This window comes from Schistocerca gregaria, chromosome 1, assembly GCF_023897955.1.
Source record: "Schistocerca gregaria isolate iqSchGreg1 chromosome 1, iqSchGreg1.2, whole genome shotgun sequence".
In the NCBI taxonomy this organism is placed as follows: Eukaryota; Metazoa; Arthropoda; class Insecta; order Orthoptera; family Acrididae; genus Schistocerca; species Schistocerca gregaria.
The window spans coordinates 109,585,835-109,608,805 of NC_064920.1; the positions used below are offsets into that span (position 1 = coordinate 109,585,835).

At 42.2% G+C, this 22,971-nt stretch overlaps 1 protein-coding gene across 1 annotated transcript in view; it reads right to left on the reverse strand.

The window, feature by feature from the left end:
- Nucleotides 1-22,971, reverse strand: part of LOC126334620 (uncharacterized) — a 387,999-nt gene that overhangs the window by 28,750 nt on the left and 336,278 nt on the right. Inside the window, exon 5 of the mRNA XM_049997053.1 lies at nucleotides 9,768-10,019. Within this exon, the coding sequence (XP_049853010.1) occupies nucleotides 9,768-10,019 (252 nt within the window). The remainder of the gene's footprint in view (nucleotides 1-9,767; nucleotides 10,020-22,971) is intronic.

The following is a 22,971-nucleotide window of genomic DNA, read 5'->3' on the forward strand; positions in this document are numbered from 1 at the left end:
CACATCTTCTTTCAGTTCACTTCACTGTTTCACAATATATCTAGACCGAGCGTCTACATTTCCCTTTTCAGATCTTCTAGCTTCGGCACCACATTCAGACTTCCGACATCCCACACTGCAGTGTATTAACCCTTCGTTGCTTATTCAATAGTTTTCTCGTCGCTACCTTCCCCTTGGGTGGTGAAACTGTAAAGACATTATTTCAGTTACAAGCCACATTATGTGTCTTTAATGCAATGGTTTCCATTTACTTCTTCATCCTCATGTCGCTGACCATCTCTGATTCTTCCGTCTTATAGAGGTGTTTTCTCACCCGAAGGATGCTCTAAATACTGCTCCGGCGTCTCATTCTTGATGTAGGAAGTTTACTTTTACTTAGCATCTTAGCAGTGCCTGGGATCGAACATGCAAACTAGGACGTTTTTGATTACTAGTCATTTACGCTACGCCTACACCACAGATATCCTAGGATTCACCGTCAGTGACTGAAATCAACTAGAAGATTCACCATCCGCCGTCTTAAGGTTTCGAAGACGTGATTGCTTTCGGCACAAAAAAGAATTTTGCACTTCTAGAGACAGAGCTGAAACCCAGTTGTACCACTCAATGTCTTGCGCACAGTGTAGAAACAACACTGCCAAAATATGACGCACTGCCATTGCAGCTGGTGGAAAGTGTATTGTATACAGTCACATTCTTTCCACTCCAGATTTCACTTTACCTAATTAATTATGGAGTACATGTAAAGGTCGATTGTCACTGCCGGCACGGAACAGAAAGTGAAAACATTACACAATGCCTTTCAAATGGCGGCATTCACGTTGGTCGTCAACGGAATGGAACGACACCGTGCAGGATTCTTAATAAGAAAGTTCTCACGTTGGCTTTCTTCCGGGGACGCTAGCGTCATCTGCTAACATTGCAAGCTAATCTGTTCCTACTGCGCTTACAATGCAGTAGTGTATTTTGTATTTGTTGTCTTTCTTATCTTCTGAGAAGCTTGCATGAGAACCTGGATATTTTTGTTATGTCTTCCAGAAAAGGAGCCACATAGTTATGTAACAGCGAAAATTATTTAGATTTTACCTTAACTGCATAAAGGAAAAGTCTATACTGTGTATCAATGAGAAAGTAGACTGATGCATTTATTTTCATTTAAAAAAATTAACAATAAAATTTTCTGCTTACTTGTAGGAGAAAAAATATTTTACGTTATTTTGTTCTTGGGTAGAAAACAGAACATAAATAATAAAGTAAGTAGATGCTATATGCTGCCTTTTAAATACTTCTAGATTTATTTACATCTGTATAAACTTATCATGCAAGTACAATCGTTATGAATTGTGTTTTTGCACATTAATAAACTTTGCTGTATGCGAGGGGTCCACTTGTACGTGGGGTCCGATTTTGTAATATAATTCATGAAAAATGACCTGAAACGGTTGCCATATGTACAAGAGATAGTATCTTTGACGCCACAGGACGAAAGATGTGGTCTGAGTGGTAGAATCGATTCTAAGTAGGAGCGCGCGGAGCGCAATGGTAGTTACCGTTGCACTCTGTTATAGTTAGGAAGTAAGTCTTAAAGCTAGTGACCGGCTGTGAGAATTTTGTTGGACTATGGACGCAGCATAATAAAGTTTTTGTAAAATGAAGTGATGAATTATACGGATTGTGCTCACACAGAGCCAGTAAATGTTAGGTCGTAGTTAATACTATAAAAGAGTAAAGTGTGTATTATTAATTTGTAAGGCTATAAGATTATCAAGAGTTGGACTGATACTAATAATAATTGACCATTGTCCATAGAAATTATACAAGAGTAATGAATTTATACTATAACTCAAGGGGAAAGCAGGTGGAACAAATTTGTAAGGTAATGAAATTTTGTGCACTTATTTTTAAGTATGCGTCAATGCGATATGTGGATTTTTGTGTACTTATTTTTAAGTATGCATCAATGCGATATGTGGATTCGACTGAATTTTACAATACTGATCCTTGAGTGTAGGAACTAAATATTTTCCACGTGATTTAATGTATAGGTTGATTAAGTATATCCGATTTGTAATATTTTGTTTCTTTTGTAATACTGATAAGAGAAGTTAAATTTTGAAATCTATTTAGTCAAACAATGTCAGATTTTTTCTCATGTTAATTACAACAATAAGAGAGAATTGTAGAACAGTTGAGAAATTCACTGATTTTGAAGTTAATGTGAAATGTTTCATATCAGATTTTGTGAAGGTGAAATTTTACTTTGAATACAATTTTCGAATTGAAGCATTCGGTCTTAGCATAGCCCATTATCCGCACGTCATCTTCTCAAATCCAATGAATATTTTTCTGAAAGAAATCATTTTTCGATCAGAATTAGAAAAATATTAATGTGTCAGAATCAGAGAAGTATTAATGGTTGTAACAGTTTCAATGCGGGCAGCTTTGCACAGCGCTAAGCCAATATGGAGTATTATAACTGAACATTTGTAAGGTTATCGATTTATCAGCCAATCTACTAATAAAATTTGTATGAAGCTGTTTTACGGCCGGAATTGTACTTCGCTGTGATAAGATTGAATATTTTCTATGCCTACTGTGGAGAGAATAGAATACCAAGATTAGATTCGTTGCGACTCTAGAGCTAAGGAAAACTTATTTCAATGTTTATTTGCAGATAGACTTTTGTCAGTTTACAGGGTCACAGAATCCGATGTTCGCGAGACTGGGTAAATCATAGAGAGACTGATTTTACCGTGGACATTGCGTGTTGGTTTTCCAGATTAATTTGTTTAATTGTTTTTATTCCAGTAAAACTGATTAAGCACACCATTTGCTCAACAACACATCATACAATAAATTTGCATAACACAAACATTACGCACTTTTTTTACTTTTCCGTCACAATCACAATTACGAGGGGACTTTAGAAAGTAAGTTGACATTATTATGGGAACGTAACTTTTATTCACTGCTGCACTAAACTTCAAATTGACAGAGTTCCACTACAGTATTTTTCTCAAAGTCCAAGATGATAGTCGAAACGTTCTACCAAACGTTCAAATTCGTTGACAACAGGAAAATGCTCCTCGGTCACGTAGTCATTCGAGAACCGCTGTGTGAAAGTCGTCATCATTGGAAATATTTCCTTCCCTCCAGATGTCTTTTCAACTCTCCGAAAAGATCGAAACAGTATGGCGCAAGTTCTGAACCGTATGATGGGTCAGCACCACTGACGTCTGTGCACCCTTGGTCAAATTTTCTTGGCACTGTTTCACTACGGATAGACCCAACATTGCATTTGGCCCATATACCAAAAGGATTTCTTTACAATTTAGACTTTCTGTACCCAGGAATCGTACTGTCTCACGTACTTCAACTTTGGAGGACATTTCGAGTTGCCACTTCACACTGAGATGCACCTGTTATCCGTACCGCCTCACAACCGAGCATGCAGGAAACACGGAACATGATCTCTCTTTCGAAAAATCTCTAGCTGTGTAATGGACTTACCATGGGACGATAGGTAAAACTTACTTTATTTAGCTTTTTGATGACGGGTTACGGCTGTCTCAGATGCTCAGACCCAATTCGAAGGGGGGGGGGGGGGGGGGGGGGAAGCTATCGTCATGGTGTTGGAAAATAAAAAATTAAATATTTTAAGCCTTTTGCCAATCACTGTCATCTCCAGGAAACATATCAAAATAATGTCGTATGTTTTAAAGTGCTAGTGTCCTTAGCAAACTCCGTGATACAACCCCATTACCTCTGTAGTTCTGCATATCCTGACTCTTTGAAAGACTTACGGTATCTCATAATCTCACTTTCTCCGTTCATGTCTGTGCTTAGCTACATGATATGAGGCACCGATGACCTCAGCAGTTTGGTCCCATAGGAATTCATACATATTTGAACATTTTTGACATGACGTTGCAATTATGGCCAACACACCTCCATCTGACGGTGTTGTCCTCTGCCGTTCCGTTAACTTCCACTATAAATAACCTTTAGAAAAAGATAGACAAGTGAATACACTAACGGGCAATTGAATCTGAGACACGTAGCTAGTAGCGTCCTCATTCCAGATACTTCTGTTCGTGGGATCTGCGTAATACAATTTGTAATGTAATGACTCACGTAGGCCTCTCCCTGTTCGTGTCGTAGAGTAGTACTCGTACCAGTAACTCTGCACCCCCGATTCTTTGACAAATGGGGCTCTGTTTTAAGAAAAACTGATTTACCGCTCACGTCAATGTTTATGACGTCATACCTCCCGGACTATGGGCCGTATAAAAAAAATAGCGGAATTTTATGTGAAGACTGCCAGAAGTAGCTAAGTCCTCTCACACTCAGATACTGAGTGAGTATAGTCTGGACAATTTGCTCACCATGAGTTACACTTCCTCAAGACACAGACACAGTTTATAACTTTAGCACTTCAGTTATTGTGTTTAACCTTTGATGTAAGACTTCCAGTCTTAAATATACTGAGGCTAATATCCAGAACACTCAAACCCTCGCCTCTTCCATTGGTACCTGCACTCTCGAGTATTGCCCCTCCTCACTTCTCACTTTCGGCGACAACTACACGTGATTCAAGAATGGAACAATATCCCAGCCATATCTCCGTCTGCAGATATCTGCCAATAAATAATACGTTGAGCTCTTTACACCAATATAGGTTTGAGTCTGGGACACGTATTTGGGACCACATTCCATCCACACTGACTTGGAAGAACAGGAAATCAAAGTTGGTACCCTTTCAGAATCATAAGTACATGGCCTACACAGATCCAACCAGACCACGTTCAGGATTGCATCTGATTCTGAAATCATGGAGCCGCCTGGACAGAATCAAATCAAGGCATATCAGAACGAAAGGTGTGCTCTCTAAGTGGAAGATGACTGAAAATCTTCAACACGACTATGGCGCTGCAGAAAAGACAGTGCAGCACATAGTAATGTAGTGTTACTACAGGAAATTCAGAGGGTCTTGAAATGATATGCTGCCAGCAAGAACTAAATCAATTGAATAGCTAAAGTCACTCGTCTCCGCACTGTAACAGAAACACTTTGAAAAAATCCGGATAAGTGGGAATATGACTCACGCACCAAGAGTTCCGTAAAATTTTGATTAAGTACAGAGATAGTTTATCCATCCCAGGAATAGAGAATTTCGACGATTTTTGTCTGTTATCGACATCGATACCGGCAAGCTATCAAAATATATTACATGAATGGTCGTGTTCCTTGACTGCATTGACGTAAAAGCTTAAATGTTTTACACCGCAAAGGGACCGTAGACCTTAGTACGTTACATAAATTTCAGGTTCATGCGTCAAGCCGTTCCTGAGAAGAAATGGGGTCTTAACACACACACAGAAAGAGAGATGGGTAAAAAATGACAAAAATATTGTTTCACATGATATAACTACAAATTAACAATTCGCGGATGTCTTTCTTTAGCTTTACTGTGAAAGCTTGCTTCTTGCCAAATATCATGATTCTAAGCCAAACGGAAGTACCCTTTGATTAGCGAATTTGCGAGTATCAAAATATGGGACTTAAATGGCCGCATCTTTTGATTACAGTGATTTAGAAGGTTAAATTTTGTACACTGCCAAGGGACCGTACACATTAACATGGAGTATAAATTTTAGCTCGATACGTCTAGCCGTTCCTGAAGAACAGGGTTTTCGACAGTGGGACAGACAGACAGAGAGACAAACAGACGGGCAAACAAAGCGATGCTATAAGGCTTTCGTTTTTGCTGGGTGAGGTACGAAACGCTAGAATGAAGTGGTAAATAAAAACTAGATTTTAATTAATGTTTAAATAATGTAGTCACCATTGACCATTCAGGATCTTTTAAATTTTGTCAGTACTGTAATGAGTACATAAATGTATTTTATTTCAATGTACGAGGGTCACTCCAAAAGAAATGTACACTATTTTTTTTAAATTAATCTTTTATTCTACATGTTTGAAAGTTTTACAGTGTGTAGATACATCCTTTAGGGACAATATTTTCATTTCTACACATAATTTCCATCCCTCTCAACTGCTTTACGCCATATTGGAACCAGCGCCTGTATACCCGCAGAGTCAAATTCTGGACCAACCTGTTGGAGCCAATGTTTGGCAGTGAGCACAAGGGAGTCATCATCTTCAAACCTTTTTCCACGAATAAAGTCTTTCAGTTTCCCAAAGAGATGATAGTCACATGGAGCCAGGTCAGGACTGTAAGGCGGGTGTTTCAGTGTTGTCCATCCGAGTTTTGTGATCGCTTCCGTAGTTTCTTCACTGACATGTGGCCGTGCATTGTCGTGCAACAACAAAACATTCTACTTTTGGCGATGTGGTCGAGCCTGAATTTTATGTGTCGTCACATATGCATCGGAATTTATGATGGTCCCAATTGGCATGATGTCCACAAGCAAGAGTCCTTCGGAATTGAAAAGCGCCTTAGCCATAACTTTTCCAGCAGAAGGTGTGGTTTTGAATGTTTTTCTTGGGTGAATTTGCATGATACCGTTCCATTGATTGCCTCTTCGTCTCTGCTGAAAAATGATGGAGCCATCTTTTATCACCTGCCACAAGTCTATCAAGAAATTCATCTCCACCATTCTCGTACTGTTCCAAAAGTTCGCTGCATACCGTTTTTCTTGTTTCTTTGTGAGCCACTGTCAACATCCTGGGAACCTACCTGACACAAACCTTTTCTAACGCCAACACTTTCATTTTCTGCAAACACTTCCTTCACCTATCCCAGCGCAGTGTGACAATTCGTTCACTGTGATGCGTCTGTCAGCAGTCAACAATTCGTTAACTGTCTGCACATTGTCTGGAGTGTGTGCAGTAGGCCTACGGGGCCTGTTGCTGCGAGGACAATCCTCAATATTGCCGTGCCCGCTTTCCTCACGTAACCTGCTTGCCCACCGACTAACTGTACTGCGATCGACAGCAGCATCTCCCATACACCTTTTTCAGCCTCTTGTGGGTGTTTCCCACTGTCTCGTGTTCACAGCACAGTAATTCTATGACAGTACATTTTTTTCTGACGAACGTCAAGTGTAGCAGCCATCTTGAAGACATACTGTGACGGTGCCAGTCACGGGAACAGGTTGAACTACGTTTGAAAACAAGCGGAAGGATGTATCTGTTGTTGTGATCTTCAGTCCTGACACTAGTTTGATGCAGCTCTCCGTGCTACCCTATCCTGTGCAAGCTTCTTCATCTCCCAGTACTTACTGTATCCTATATTATTCTGAATCTGCTTAGTGTATTCATCTCTTGGTCTTGTGCCACAAGCTCCTCTTCTCCCCAATTATATTCAATACCTCCTCATTAGTTATGTGATCTACTCATCTACTCTTCAGCATTCTTCTGTAGCACCACATTTCGAAAGCTTCTATTCTCTTCTTGTCTAAACTATTTATTGCCCATGTTTCACTTCCATACATGGCTACACTCCATACAAATACTTTCAGAAACGACTTCCTGACACTTAAATCTACACTCGATGTTAACAAATTTTTCTTCTTCAGAAACGCTTAACTTGCCATTGCCAGTCTACATTTTATGACCTCTCTACTTCGACCATCATCAGTTATTTTGCTCCCCAAATAGCAAAACTCCTTTACTACTTTAAGTGTCTCATTTCCTAATCTAATTCCCTCAGCATCACCCAATTTAATTTGGTTACATTCCATTATCCTCGTTTTTTTTGTTGATGTTCATCTTATACCCTCCTTTCAAGATACTGTCCATTCCATTCAACTGCTGTTCCAAGTCCTTTCTGTCTCTGACAGAATTACAATGTCATCGGCGAACCTCAAAGTTTTTAGTTTGGATTTTAATACCTACACCGAATTTTGCTTTTTTTTCCTTTACTGTTTGCGCACTATACAGATTGAATAACATCGGGCAGAGGCTACAACCCTGTCTTACTCGCTTCCCAACCATTACTTCCCTTTCATGCCCCTCGACTGTTATAACTGCCATCTGGTTTCTGTACAAATTGTAAATAGTCTTTCGCTCCCTGTATTTTACCCCTGCCATCTTTAGAATTTGAAAGAGAGGATCTATCTACGCACCGTAAGGCTTTCGCACATGCAGAATGAAAACTGTATTTTTACAAAAATAGTGTGCATTTCTTTTGGAGTGACCCTTGGATAACTGATTACCTCTGTAGACGGCACAAGATAAATACACTCCTGGAAATTGAAATAAGAACATCGTAAATTTATTGTCCCAGGAAGGGGAAACTTTATTGACACATTCCTGGGGTCAGATACATCACATGATCACACTGACAGAACCACAGGCACATAGACACAGGCAACAGAGCATGCACAATGTCGGCACTAGTACAGTGTATATCCACCTTTCGCAGCAATGCAGGCTGCTATTCTCCCATGGAGACGATCGTAGAGATGCTGGATGTAGTCCTGTGGAACGGCTTGCCATGCCATTTCCACCTGGCGCCTCAGTTGGACCAGCGTTCGTGCTGGACGTTAAGACCGCGTGAGACGACGCTTCATCCAGTCCCAAACATGCTCAATGGGGGACAGATCCGGAGATCTTGCTGGCCAGGGTAGTTGACTTACACCTTCTAGAGCACGTTGGGTGGCACGGGATACATGCGGACGTGCATTGTCCTGTTGGAACAGCAAGTTCCCTTGCCGGTCTAGGAATGGTAGAACGATGGGTTCGATGACGGTTTGGATGTACCGTGCACTATTCAGTGTCCCCTCGACGATCACCAGAGATGTACGGCCAGTGTAGGAGATCGCTCTCCACACCATGATGCCGGGTGTTGGCCCTGTGTGCCTCGGTCGTATGCAGTCCTGATTGTGGCGCTCACCTGCACGGCGCCAAACACGCATACGACCATCATTGGCACCAAGGCAGAAGCGACTCTCATCGCTGAAGACGACACGTCTCCAGTCGTTCCTCCATTCACGCCTGTCGCGACACCACTGGAGGCGGGCTGCACGATGTTGGGGCGTGAGCGGAAGACGGCCTAACGGTGTGCGGGACCATAGCGCAGCTTCATGGAGACGGTTGCGAATGGTCCTCGCCGATACCCCAGGAGCAACAGTGTCCCTAATTTGCTGGGAAGTGGCGGTGCGGTCCCCTACGGCACTGCGTAGGATCCTACGGTCTTGGCGTGCATCCGTGCGTCGCTGCGGTCCGGTCCCAGGTCGACGGGCACGTGCACCTTCCGCCGACCACTGGCGACAACATCGATGTACTGTGGAGACCTCACGCCCCACGTGTTGAGCAATTTGGTGGTACGTCCACCCGGCCTCCCGCATGCCCACTATACGCCCTCGCTCAAAGTCCGTCAACTGCACATACAGTTCACGTCCACGCTGTCGTGGCATGCTACCAGTGTTAAAGACTGCGATGGAGCTCCGTATGCCACGGCAAACTGGCTGACACTGACGGCGTCGGTGCACAAATGCTGCGCAGCTAGCGCCATTCGACGGCCAACACCGCGGTTCCTGGTGTGTCCGCTGTGCCGTGCGTGTGATCATTGCTGGTACAGCCCTCTCGCAATGTCCGGAGCAAGTATGGTGGGTCTGACACACCGGTGTCAATGTGTTCTTTTTTCCATTTCCAGGAGTGTATATAAAAATAAACATAAGGTTACACTTCTTAACGAGTATATTATGACAACTAAATCCGGTCAATAATCATGCAAAATACTGAAAATTAAATTTTAGTTGCGCAGCAGCTGGGACGATGCGCCGTTTCAGCTGTACCTCGGCGTTGGTCCAGTTGACGGCGCACGCGCGCACGATGTCCGGGTCGCAGCGGCGCACCAGGTGGCCGGCGGCGTCGGGCAGGTAGGGGTCGACGTCGCACGGCTGGAAGCCGGCGTCCGTCAGGTTGAGCCCCCAGCGCGACGACGCCTCGTCGAAGGCGACGCACGACGCCGCCGCCGACGAGGACAGGTTGGCCTGCTGCTGCAGCAGCCCGCTGCACTCCAGGTGCGCGTTCCACACCACCACGTCCTGCGGGGAGCAGACGGGTGCGGGCGTGGTCAGGACGCGTACCGGGGCAGCTGCTACTAGTTTCCGTGACTGGGCAGATAGTGGCTAACATTTATAAAGGGAATAATGCATGTAAGTGTGCATGCGCAGTCGCCCAGAGAATAATGGGACACGGGGACCAAAGAGAGGAGCATTGTGGCAGCTGAATCGAAAGGCTAAGGAGCGTGTAAAATGTAATCCTTGTCTTTGGTGTGATGAAAAAAAATAATTGTTCAAATGGCTCTGAGCGCTATGCGGCTTAACTTCTGAGGTCATCAGTCGCCTAAAACTTAGAACTAATTGAACCTAACTAACCTAAGGACATCACACACATCCATGCCCGAGGCAGGATTCGAACCTCAGACCATAGCGGACGCTCGGCCCCAGACTGTAGCGCCTAGAACCGCACGGCCATTCCGGCTGGCAATGCCAGTAACGCTCCTACCCCGATTCTTTAAAGAATCAATCTGCCATATACAGGGTGTCTCTCACAAGAGTCGCCAGGCGCATCTTCTCTGACGTTTCAGCAGATATTTACAATTTCTATATTGCGTTATGTATCTGCAGTCGACCCAAATAAAGAGTGTTATCAAGTCATTCATGCGAAGTCTAGTGCCGACGGAAACAAAATGATTCTTAAAGAGGAATTTTACGTGCCAGATTACTCTACAGAGATAATCGTTTTATCGATGTGTATTAACAGGGACAGTAAAACGCGAAGAATAAACAGCAGTCCAGGAGGGACTGACGAAGAGAACACGGCAAGTGCCATAACCCGATTTTCCAGTAACTTCGTTCAGTGGAAGAGATAAAATAAGCGGACACATCCCTCTGTTTACGCATACAAATTCGACCGTTTCTGAGAGAAGTTTTCGATGTAATTTAGATGCCTTTTAGGAAGTGCTTCACTCAGCCGAATTGGTGGCACACGGGTTAGCATCGCTAGCTGTCACTTTGCGTTGCGTGTTCTACGCTCATTAGTGGTTTTATTTACTTTATTCTACTTTATTTTTTATAGGCCTATCCATGTCCCTAGATGGTTACTAACGAAAAAATTACAACTGCGTTTCATAATAGCTGTCATATATTTATTATGTAATACATTTGCTTGTGGTATCTTCATACGTATTAATATTTTTAAATTCTCATATTGCTTTATTTCATTCTTAATTCTTATATTTTATTCTCATGTTTATACTTCAGGAAGATTTGGTGCATTCCCTTAGATGACACCGATTGTAGAAATATTGTAAACATCGAAATTCCGAACAACTCGAGCATCACGTCAAGGCAGGTTTGCCACAGTCACATTTCTTCATAAGAATCTCGCTCCGGGAGTAAATGTCGTTAACATTGCTGAAGATTTCACGCGTTGGCAATAATTTCGCGACAATCAAAAAAGAACAGATCACTTTTCTGAAAACAGGCGCGTGCATTTGGTTACGAATGAAGATACGTTACAATAATTTCACCGAAGACAGTTTCAAATAATATTTTTATTTTTAACGTTTTCATTTTTTAAACTTCATTCACAAAAAAAACATAAAATCAGTAGACGAATAAGGGCAACGCTACTTCAATATACATGGGAAAACATTCATGTCGTAATCTTCTACAGACATGGATAGATAAATGAAGAACAAAAATAAAAACAATTATCGGATTTCGAACGCTGGGCGCAAAACTGTGGCACCGCTTTAGTCGAACAGTTTGCTCGTAAAAGACACATAAAATACCTCGAAAACTTTGTCCGTCGTTTTCGCTGAAACTATCTAGTATCTACGGATAAGCAGATAATAGTTCGCTAGTTTGGCCCCTCTTCCACTGAATGAAGTTTCTGGGAACTCGAGTTACGGCACTTGCCGTGTTCTCTTCGTCAATAGAGCTGCGTGTTTGGCTGTAGCAGTGAGTTCGGGCCACGGTAGCGCTGTTCGCTGCTGGAGCACTCGTCATTCTTCGTCTTTTACTGTCCCTAATAAAACATACCGCACTACGCTAATCTGAGACCTCTCTATCGAATAGGCGCGTGTAATTCCACTTTAAAAATAATTTTGTTTGTAACGGGAAAGAAACCAACGGCTTCCGGTGACACACTGGGCATCTCATGAAAGACGTGATGAGCACATTTGGGCTGACTACAGCTACACAGTGTAAAAACGGAATAGCAGATATCTGCTGAAACACCTGAGAAAGCGCTGCATAAAACAGCTTCAAACACGTGATTACAAACGAGTTGATTCGTTAAATAATTGACATTATGCATGTAACAGCTTTATGGCTGAAAACGCAAAACCTCAATTATGCTGGTTTGGTTAGTTTTGGAATATTCACCCACAGACTAATGAAAAATGAGAACTAAATCAAGGCAAATGCAAATGAAACGATTGCAAACTAGCTCCAATGATTCGTAAGTTAGAAGAACTTTTTTTCGCACTCTCGGCACATAAATTCTGTCATAGTTTGTTGGAAGTCCCTAAGCTTTCTCATTATCATCAAACACTGGAAGAGTATATCTGAGTAAGAAAGAAGAGCCATTTTTTACGCACGCAAATATTTATGAACTATATATGTCGTACAACGATTTGTGCAAAATATGTTATGAAAACAGTTAGCAGGGGAGAGTGTTGTGTCTTAAGGATAGTGTACATAGGAACACGTGATTTTTATAGGTTGCTGTTAAAACCTAGTGAGCAATTGCAGAATTTCAGGGACGAATGCATACAGTGACTCCCACAAGCAATTTCCAGAATAGAATGAGATTTTCACTCTGCAGCTGAGTGTGCCTGATATGAAACTTCCTGGCAGATTAAAACTGTGTGTTGGACCGAGACTCGAACTCGGGACCTTTGCCTATCACGGGCAAGTGCTCTACCAACTGAGCTACCCAAGCACGACTGACGCCCCGTCCTCACAGCTTTACTTCTGCCAGGCAAAGGTCCCGAGTTCGAGTCTCGGTCCGGCACACAGTTTTAATCTGCCAGAAAGTTTCAATTTCCAGCATTTCCTGCCGCCTTTGTTGCTGTGCAGCATTTGTAAATATTTTCAGTTGTATATATTTAAGTGCTGTACAATACATTATAAGTATTTGCAGGATATTATCAATTCCTCAGTTACAGTTTCATGACTACAGTTCTACGTATTTTTAAAATTCGTCACGTGGGCGATGAAACCATAGTTTGTTGGTCGTGCACCAACATATGCCTTTAAACAGAAGAAAGTCTCCTACTATGGAACATGTGATTTTTAGAAATAAATTAAGTTTCTTTAACGTCTTAACAATTTTACCTGTCTTCAAAATGGAAATCTGAGTTACTTTGTAATATCGTCTATTTCTAAATGTAAACTTGTGACTGGTCTTTGATGATACTTCTACTTATTTTGATTCCACTTACTACTAACTATTGGTATGTAGTAGAATAACGGTGAAACAGACAGACTACAAAATACAGTACTGGCAAGATCTTCTTGATTGCGACACTTTAAAATTTCAGTAGAGTATTAGCTCCCAGATACATGTACCCTGGAACATTTTTTTTTTTTTTGCATTTGGAAAAGCCTTACTTTCCCAGAGTGACTTTTGTAATTTCGGAAAAAGATTGTAGCACATAAAAAGTAAATGCCATATTTTAAAAGGGGAATACTGGAATAAGAAAATATGTTAAACTTCTATTTCAGAGCTGGCTTCAGGCGAAACACTGAAAATTGTTCTAAGGTACAACACTCTCCATTAGTGAAAAAAGTAATAAATTAAAACGTTATGTCTGAAGCTGAAGTTTTACTGCAAGAACAGCGGAATGCCGTAAGCTATAAAATCTTTTTCTCTGAGGTTCTGTGTGGGGGGAGGGGATGGGCAGTGAAAAAGGTTTCGGAATGGTTCGAAATTATGTGTAAAGTTTGTCGGAAATCACTAAATGAGCGCCGGCCGGAGTGGCCGAGCGGTTCTAGGCGCTACAGCCTGGAACCGCTACAGTCGCAGGTTCGAATCCTGCCTCCGGCATGGTTGTGTGTGATGTCCTTAGGTTAGTTAGAAGTTCTAGGGGACTGATGATCTTAGAAGTTAAGTCCCATAGTGCTCAGAGCCATTGGAACCATTTTTGAACTAAATGCTCCATTTCCCAAATACAGCAAGACGGTAGCCTTGGTAACTCACGTGCAGCTCGCTACGCTGTCTCACTAAATTCATATACACAGTTTCCAACTTTGATATTGCACTTATCGTGTTAAACCACTTCTATAAGATTATAAGTCTTAACGAGTAGATTTTGATAGTATTTTACATATTTAAATTCGGCAAATAGTTATACGCAAAAGTGAAACTGAAATTTTTATTGCCCTTGGAAGTTGTTAGACCGGTAGACAGGAACTGGTATTGGGTGACATGGTGACCGTTTAGCAGTTCAGTAATATTGTAGATCACACGGTGCACATTTTGTTACAAATGATTACTGGTTTCGGATCAAATGACCATCCGTGGGTCTGAAAATTAATTAAAAGAAAAGAACTTAAAAAGAAAAACTGTCAAATGTTTTATGGAGTGATTTATCTAAACGTAAGAAGTGAAATAGATTAGAGAAACATTTGACGTGGCTTTGAATGGTACTCGAAATTATGAATAGCAAATGAGGTGCCGATTGAGAACGCGCTTCTACATCTACATCTATATTTATACTCTGCAAGCCACCCAACGGTGTGTGGCGGAGGGCACTTTACGAGCCACTGTCATTAACTCCCTTTCCTGTTCCACTTGCGTATGGTTCGCGGGAAGAACGACTGCCGGAAAGCCTCCGTGCGCGCTCGAATATCTCTAATTTTACATTCGTGTTTTCCTCGGGAGGTATAAGTGGGGGGAAGCAATATATACGGTGCCTCATCCTCTCCGTGCACAGAGCGACCCAGAGTACTGCATCTAGATTTTCAAGGACATGTATGAGAATATCAAGACAAAAATTGTAAGGCCTTTAGGTGTCAGGGGACAATTCATGGTAAAAGTTGGGTCCACCAACTGTATGGTTTGGGTCCACTGGTATCCATTCTGTTCATGAACTATGTCACGGAACGTTTAGAAAAACTAACTCCATGGACACTTCCATATGCTGAACACGTATTCTAATAGCAGAATGTCTACCAGAAATTCTTAATGAACGTAGTGCTTGCAGAAAGCTGATAGAAAGTAAAGGTCTTAGAATAAAACGGAGAGGACTTAAAATAAGTAGCGTCAAAAGTGAGTGCATGTATGGCATCTTCTCAAGAACTGCCACCGGTTCGAAATCGAAACTACGAGAACTCGTACATCTAGACAAAGCCTTTAAAACGTCTACCTTTCAGCCCAAGTACCTCTGACCAGTAATGACATTCGCAGCTTCGAGAGACATAAACATTGAAAGCGGTACAAAAACTGGATGGTTGCAATGGAAGTTTGTAATTGGAGTAATCTGAGATGTGAAAATGCCTATCAAAATTAAAGGAAGTATATATAAACGAGCAATAATACCAACTGTAATGCAGGGTTCAGTATAATGGGCCGTGCGCAGATCAGACAAAAGAAAGCTCTTGGTTAAGAGATTACGATGGTAAGCTGGTGCGGAGGACTGGCCCTAAAAGACAAAATAACGACCATATGCGAGGTTCGTTTAAGGCAGCAAACGTAGATTTAAAGCTTCAAGAGAATCGGTTATACTGATACAAGCATGACATACGTAGTGAACCTAACCGTACAGGACGGTTAGTAAAAAGTGACACATACTCCTGCAGAAGATAGTAGTGGTCAAATCTAGAAGAAATTTCAAGGCATTGGTGTATGCCAAAGACATGGACAATGCGCGGAAGTTACAGGAGCGTGTGACCAATCTGTGTGACGCAATCCGAATGAAACCGGGTGTATTTGGAAGAGTGCATAACTACTGTATTGTATCTCCAGGCTGCTGCCTGCGGCACGCCATACAGGCGTGTATTGCGGGTTGCCGCAGCTCAGGTTTGCTAGCTACGCTACCCTCAGGAGACAGATAGATAGAAACACGCCGGGTTGGTCTCGATCGGCTCTCCAGCAGCTGCTACGACACCGTGTGACACCAGCTTCGCCACTAGTGGCTCGATTATCACAGTAAACCGTGCTGCAACCTTGGGCACCACTTCTCTTCCAGGAAATCCTGTGCCGCTGAACGCCATGCAGGTATCCTTCCGACAAGTGGTTATTTAAGGCACCACCCGGCTACTCTACAGCACAGAGTAATATTTGTCTTTGTCGACAGCCAATTCATACACCGGTCTTAACAACGGTCGCAGCCCATCAATTGGAGTTCGCATCGCAGAGCTGAACGAGGAGCATCGTACTGCAGCGTCCATCCTCGGGCACCCCACTTGTCGCTGCTGATCACGGCCTCGCGGACTTTGTCCATCCTCGAGTACTTTACCCCTAACTGCCGATCACCGCCACACAAACCTCATCCCTGCAAGAACATTCCAGCGCAGTAGTCATTGACTGAGTTTTCGATCTGATCCAAGTAGTTCGACTCACATTCCAAGAAACTGTGCTAGTGTTTTTTCTTCATTAGACATAATGAACGTATAATGGTGCGTTGCAAACCTGGCAACACAGATTTTAGCATCCTGTTCCCCTCGATCGATAATGCAAAACATTATGAAGAAGTTGATGAAATGCTTGATGATCAGCTGTATTGCTGAAAACTTAAGCATCAACGGTTCAAATGGTTCAAATGGCTCTGAGCACTATGGGACTTAACATCTATGGTCATCAGTCCCCTAGAACTTAGAACTACTTAAACCTAACTAACCTAAGGACAGCACACAACACCCAGCCAAAGTATCAACCGGTTTTGGTCTTATACTGTCATCAACGGATATCTGTCCAAAGGTACAAACATAGATAAATATATTAGAAATATGTAAAAAAATTACAAAGAAGTGCAAAAGGAACGTGAAAACTTACAAGATTATAAACAGCTCCAGTAAATACTGGGTTTAACGTCCCGTCCACATCGAGGGTATTAGAGTAAGTAAATACAGGGTGATATAATTAAAGTTAAACTTTCAAACCACTGTAGAAATAACACAACTGGTCAGAAGACGTCAAATTGCAATGGAATATTATCGGAGAAGGGGAAAATCTAAGGCAGAACAAAACTAAATAGTTACAAAATGTAGCAATAGATAGCGCTATGAGCATCATAATTTAGTAGTGGTCGACAACAAATAACAAATGAATCATACACCAATGCCAAAGATGTATGTTTGACCTCAAAGAAACTGTACTACTCAGTGTGCATGGGTGTATAGGTGTGATACTGTTAGTTACGTAAGCCCATCCACCACTGCATCACATCACATGAGAAAAATCGGTTTTTAAATGTCCTGAGGCCACAAACCGCATAAAAAGCATCAATCAAAATCAAATCGGATTATTAATATCTGTGTGACTGGTGCAAAACTTGTTCAATATGCTGTCCACCGCTTTCTGCAACACGTTGAAATCGAGAAACAGCATGTTCCACAACTGATCAGGTTCAAAATGTGTTGCGCAATGCTTGCCTTCAATGCAGCCAAGTTTGCCATTGGAACACTGAACACAACATCCCACAGATAGCCCTACAGCCAGAAGTCACACGGATTAAGGTCAGGTGATCGGGACGGCCAGGCTGTAGGGAAATGGCGGCTGATAATTCTAGCACTTCCGAAATGGCACTTCAGCAGCTGCTTAACTGGATTTACAATGTGCAGAGCTGCATCATCTTGCATCAAAATGATCCCATCCACACATCCACGCTGTTGGAGAGCTGGAATGACGCGATTGTGGAAAAGACACTCATACAGCTTACCAGTGTCAGTACAGGTAACAGGACCGGAAAGATATGGCCCTATGATAAATGATGCCGTGAACCCGCACCACACAGTGACCTTTTCAGGATAAAGTGCTACTGGTTGATTTGGGTGTGGATTTTCTGTAGCCCATATTCGACAATTCTGTGCATTGACATATACTGTCTACAAAATCTTCCACGGCCAACCATTTCCCAATGCCATGCGAGCAAGAAATTCTAAAGCATAGGTCTGTCTTGCTGGCAGGTCAACAAGAAACTATTCGTCCACATGGGTAATTTTGAATGGATAGCAAAAGACGTTTCGTAGGATTTTACTCACCGTGTCCAGTGTTAGGGCAATTCTCCGTGCACTAGACGTTTGCACACCACTACTCGTCTCCCTCTGCATTGCTGTCGCCACTGCTTCCACTGACGTCGAATCAGTTCGTTTCCTCCCTTTACCAGGTTGCACACCAAAAGAACCCGTCTTTTCGAATTTCTGAATCATTTTCTCCAGACAGTCATCGGACCAACGCCTTTTTTCAAACACTTCAGTATCCGGAACTTCTGTAGAGCGACGTGTGCACAGTCATCATTCTCGCCATCCTGCATTGAGACAGTCATGGCGAATGTCGCAAACGCGAAAGGAAAAAAAGCCTTGTGTATACCAACTTCAATGGGTCGTGCCCATGACAGGTGTTTTCATTTGCGTCTTCTGACACATACAGCGCCATCTATCGGTCAATTTTCACACTATCTTTTTCTTTTGCCATACGTGTTCCCTCTTCTCCCATAATATTCCGTTGCAATTTTACGTCATTCTGACCAGTTTTGAAAGTTTAATTGTAATCACCCTGTACATCTCTTAGTCATTACTTGATAGTGGGTGCACCTCAGCAGTTGTAAAATGTAATAAATTCGAGTATAGTAAGTTCTACACAGGATATTTAAGGGCGCACTCAGTAGTGACATCAGTTAATAGAACAGTATAGACACTACTAAGAAGGCTAGAGACGTAAGTACCATCCTCGTGTAAACACCAAACAGTTTGTCAGAAGCATTCACTAAACCTTTTCATGATATGATATATCATTAGTTAACAGCTGATTGGAGAAGATGTGATTATCTTTGACGACCTTCTCTAGTAGGTTCTCATTTAAACAGAAAGTGGAGAAAACGAAGTTTCCATTACAATTACAGAGAAACATCCATCCTACAGGAACAAGGTACAAATTTCTGCAACACACAAATGCTAAACAGCAGGATAATCATTATTTAATAATGCACGAGGTGTATAAAAATGAACATATTTCACAAAATAAACGGAATGTAAATGTTTGCATAACATAAAACAGATTGCAAAATAAAGTGCTTGAGAATAGGTACACATTGTGAGCTACCTTTTATTTAAATTCTAGTTACATTAATAAACCATTACCATAAGGTAACGACCACGTGTGTAACTAAGATGTAAATGAATGAAATCTGACAGTTTGTACCTATTTTTAAACGTTTTATTTTTTAACATATTTTATGCTATGGACATCATTTACATTATGTTGACGTTGCGATTGATGCTACTGTTTAGCTTATGGATACTGTAGAAATTTGTACCTTGTACCTGTAGGATGGATGTTTCTTTATGTTTGTCAGGGCAACTTCGTTTCCCACTTTCTGTTTACATGATAAACTACCAAAACAGTTCTCCAATGATAGTCACTTCCTTCAACCAGTTTCTGACATGATCGATATGCATTATACCACCTTTATACCATATCATGAATAGATTTACTGATGTCTTTGACCAACTCGTCAGTGTTTGTGCCATGTTGGTACTTGCGTCTGTAGCCTTTTCAGTAGTGTATATACTGTTCTATTAACTGAAGTCGCTACTGAGTACGCCCGTAAATGTCCTGCGTAGAACTTGCTACACTGAAATTTATTACATATTATAACTCCTGAGATGTATCCGCTGTTAGATAACGACATGAGCGAGATATTTACTCGAACTGGTTTGAACATTGTAAGTATTCACATTCGTTTTGTACCTCCTTATAATTTCTTTACAAATGTCTGTGTACTATAATTGTCTACGTTTGTAAGTTTGGATAGATATCCGTTGATGATTGTTTAAGACCGAAAGCAGTTGATGCCTAAGGTTTTCAATAAAACAGCTAATAGTCAAATACATACTTCATCAGTCATTTAAAAAAGTGTTTAAAATTGAGAAAAACAGCCGAAGGATTGGTGAAAACAGGCAACCTTCCTCTACAAAAGGTGACAAAAAGGTGACAAAAGTTGTAGAACACCTGCTAATATCGAGTGGGGACTCCTTTCCCCTGGCGTAGTGCAGCAACTCAACGGCGGTTTGGACTCAATGAGTCCTTTGAAGACCCCTGCAAAAATATAGAGCCATTATGTTTCTGCGGCCGCCCATGACTGCGAAAGTGTTATTGGTGCAGATTTTGGGCATGAAATGATCTCTCAACTACGTCCAACAAATGTTCGACGGGATTCATGTCGATCGATTTAGGTGGCCAAATCATTCGCTTGGATTGTCCAGAATGTTCTTCAAATCAATAGTGAATAAACAATGGCCCGCTGACATCGCGCATAGTCATCCAGAAAAATTCCATCGTTGTTTGAGAACATGAAGGCTATAGATGGCTGCAAATTGTCTCCAAGTAGCTGAAGATAACTATTTCCTGTCAATGATCGTTTCAGTTAAACCACAGTACCCCGTCCATTCCATGCGAACACATGGATTATGGATCTTATATAGTGCCTTGTTGACAACTTGGGTCCATGGCTTCGTGGGGACTGTGCCACACTCGTACCTTATCAACTGAAATCGGGACTTATCTGATCAGGCTACGGTTTTCGAATCGCTTATAGACCAACCGTTATGGTCACGAGGCCAGGAGAGACGCTGCAGGCGATGTCGTGCTGTTAGCAAAGGCAGTCACGTTGGTCGTCTGCCGCTATAGCCCATTAACGGCAAATTTCCTCTCACTAACAAATGCACGTCCGTCATATGTTCCTAATTGATTTCTGCGGTTATTTCTCGCGGTGTTACTTGTCTGTTAGTACTGATAAATTTACCCAAACGCCACTGTTTTCGGTCTTTAAGTTACAACCGTCGGCCACCGCGTTCGGGAGAGATAATGCTTGAAATTTGGTATTCTCGGCACACTCTTGACACTTTGTATCTCGGAATATTGAATTTACTAACCGTTTCCGAAACTGAATGTCCCATGCGTCTCGCTCTATCTACCATTCCACGTTCAAGGTCTGTTAATTCCCGTCGTGTAGCCAGAATCACGTCGGAAACCTTTTTTCATGAATCACTTACTACGCCAACGTGCGGTCCTTTAATAGCTTGTGCACGCGATGCTACCACCATCTGCATATGTGTATATTGCTATCCCAAAACTTTTGTCACCTCAGTCTATGTGACGCAGTTGGAATGGATTCAGATGCATTTGAAAGTGTGTGTAATTCGCTGTACCGCTTCCACAGGTTGTTGCCTGCTACACACCACCAGTCATACAGTTGTGTATTGCGGGTTGCCGAAGCTCAGATTCGCTACCTACGCTGCCCTCAGAGCCTCAACTGTAGAGTACCGCAACAGCAGACACGCGCTGGGTTGTTTTCAACAGGACTTGCAGCAGCCGCCACAATATCAAGTGGAGCCACGTGCTAGCGACTTATAATAACGCTGTAGGGACCTAGATGGTGCTTCAATCTCGCGCACCACTTCTCTTCCATGAAATCACGTGCAACTGAACTCCATGCAGGTATCCTTCAGACAGGTGGGTTTTTAGGACCCCACCCGGCTGCTCTCTGGTCAGTTGACACTCCTGGCTTAAGCCGGCTATGCCTAGCAGTCCATCAAAAGCATCTCACTTCGATCATCTCACCGCACGGTCCATCCTCGAGCACCCTACTGCTCGCTGCGGACCATGGCCTCAGAAACCTCATCCCTGTAAGAAGATTCCGGTGCAAAAGTGACTGATTGATTTGTCAGATTCAATCAAGTAGTGCGACTCATGTCCCAAAAAACTGTGACACTGTATTTCTTCATTAGACTTAATCACCGTATCAGTGTTCCTTGCTACTTGGGTATATGAATTGTGGAGTGTTGCTCCCCTCGGTGGAAAATACATAACACTGCGAAGGGCCGAAGGATAAACCAGGATGCATGGTAACCAGATGAGGCACTTTCTGTGTTGTTTACGCTAAGTAACAGACAAATGGGAATGAGAGGACGGATTGGCCCATATTAACAAGTACTGCTTTTGGCACATGTCATTTTAGGAAATTTTCTTCTGGTTTTGGCCAATACTAGGAATATGTGTGGTTTTTAAGCGCCCAATATGAAAACATTACTTGACTTGATAAAACACGGAAGAGGCTTCTTTCTCCCAACGAATACATCGAATAGGAGCCTAAAGAACAGGATGAAAGCATAGAGCCTGAATCCTAAAATTGCGCAAATGCTTTCAGGATGGCGTATCGAGAATAGAAGAGGTGACCCCAAATACATAGGAAATAAAACACGGAAGAGAATAAGAAGAAGAAGGAGGAGAAGGAGAATAAGAATAAGATAAAAAAGTATTATCCGAGGGCTATTTGGAAAGTAAGGTCCGATCGGTTGCGAAATGGAAACCACTGTGAAAATCCGATGAAGTTAAGCACAGATGTATTGGGCAGTATCTCTACTACACCTGTCGACGGCACCACGCTGCTGTTTTCAGTTCTGAGCCCACATTGAGCACGAAACGATGCTTAGGAAATAGTGTCACCTGCCAAATACCTACCTGATGTCATGAAATTCCACATTACATAACTATCATGCATTTCCTTCTTCATGACAATTCTCGGCCCCAGTCTGCAGAGATATTCATGCAGCGTTTTCGAAGGGAAGTGTTTAAACACGCACAATACAGCCCGTAATTGGCTTCCCCTGAGTTTCATCTCTGTTCGCATGAACCGCTGGCTATGCAGACAGGATTTTGGCACAGACAACGACCGTGGCAAAATTAGTGGAAAGCACAGGTGGCTGCTTTCTACGACGCAGTTATTGGAAAGTCGGTACAAAGCTACGACAAGTACCTAAG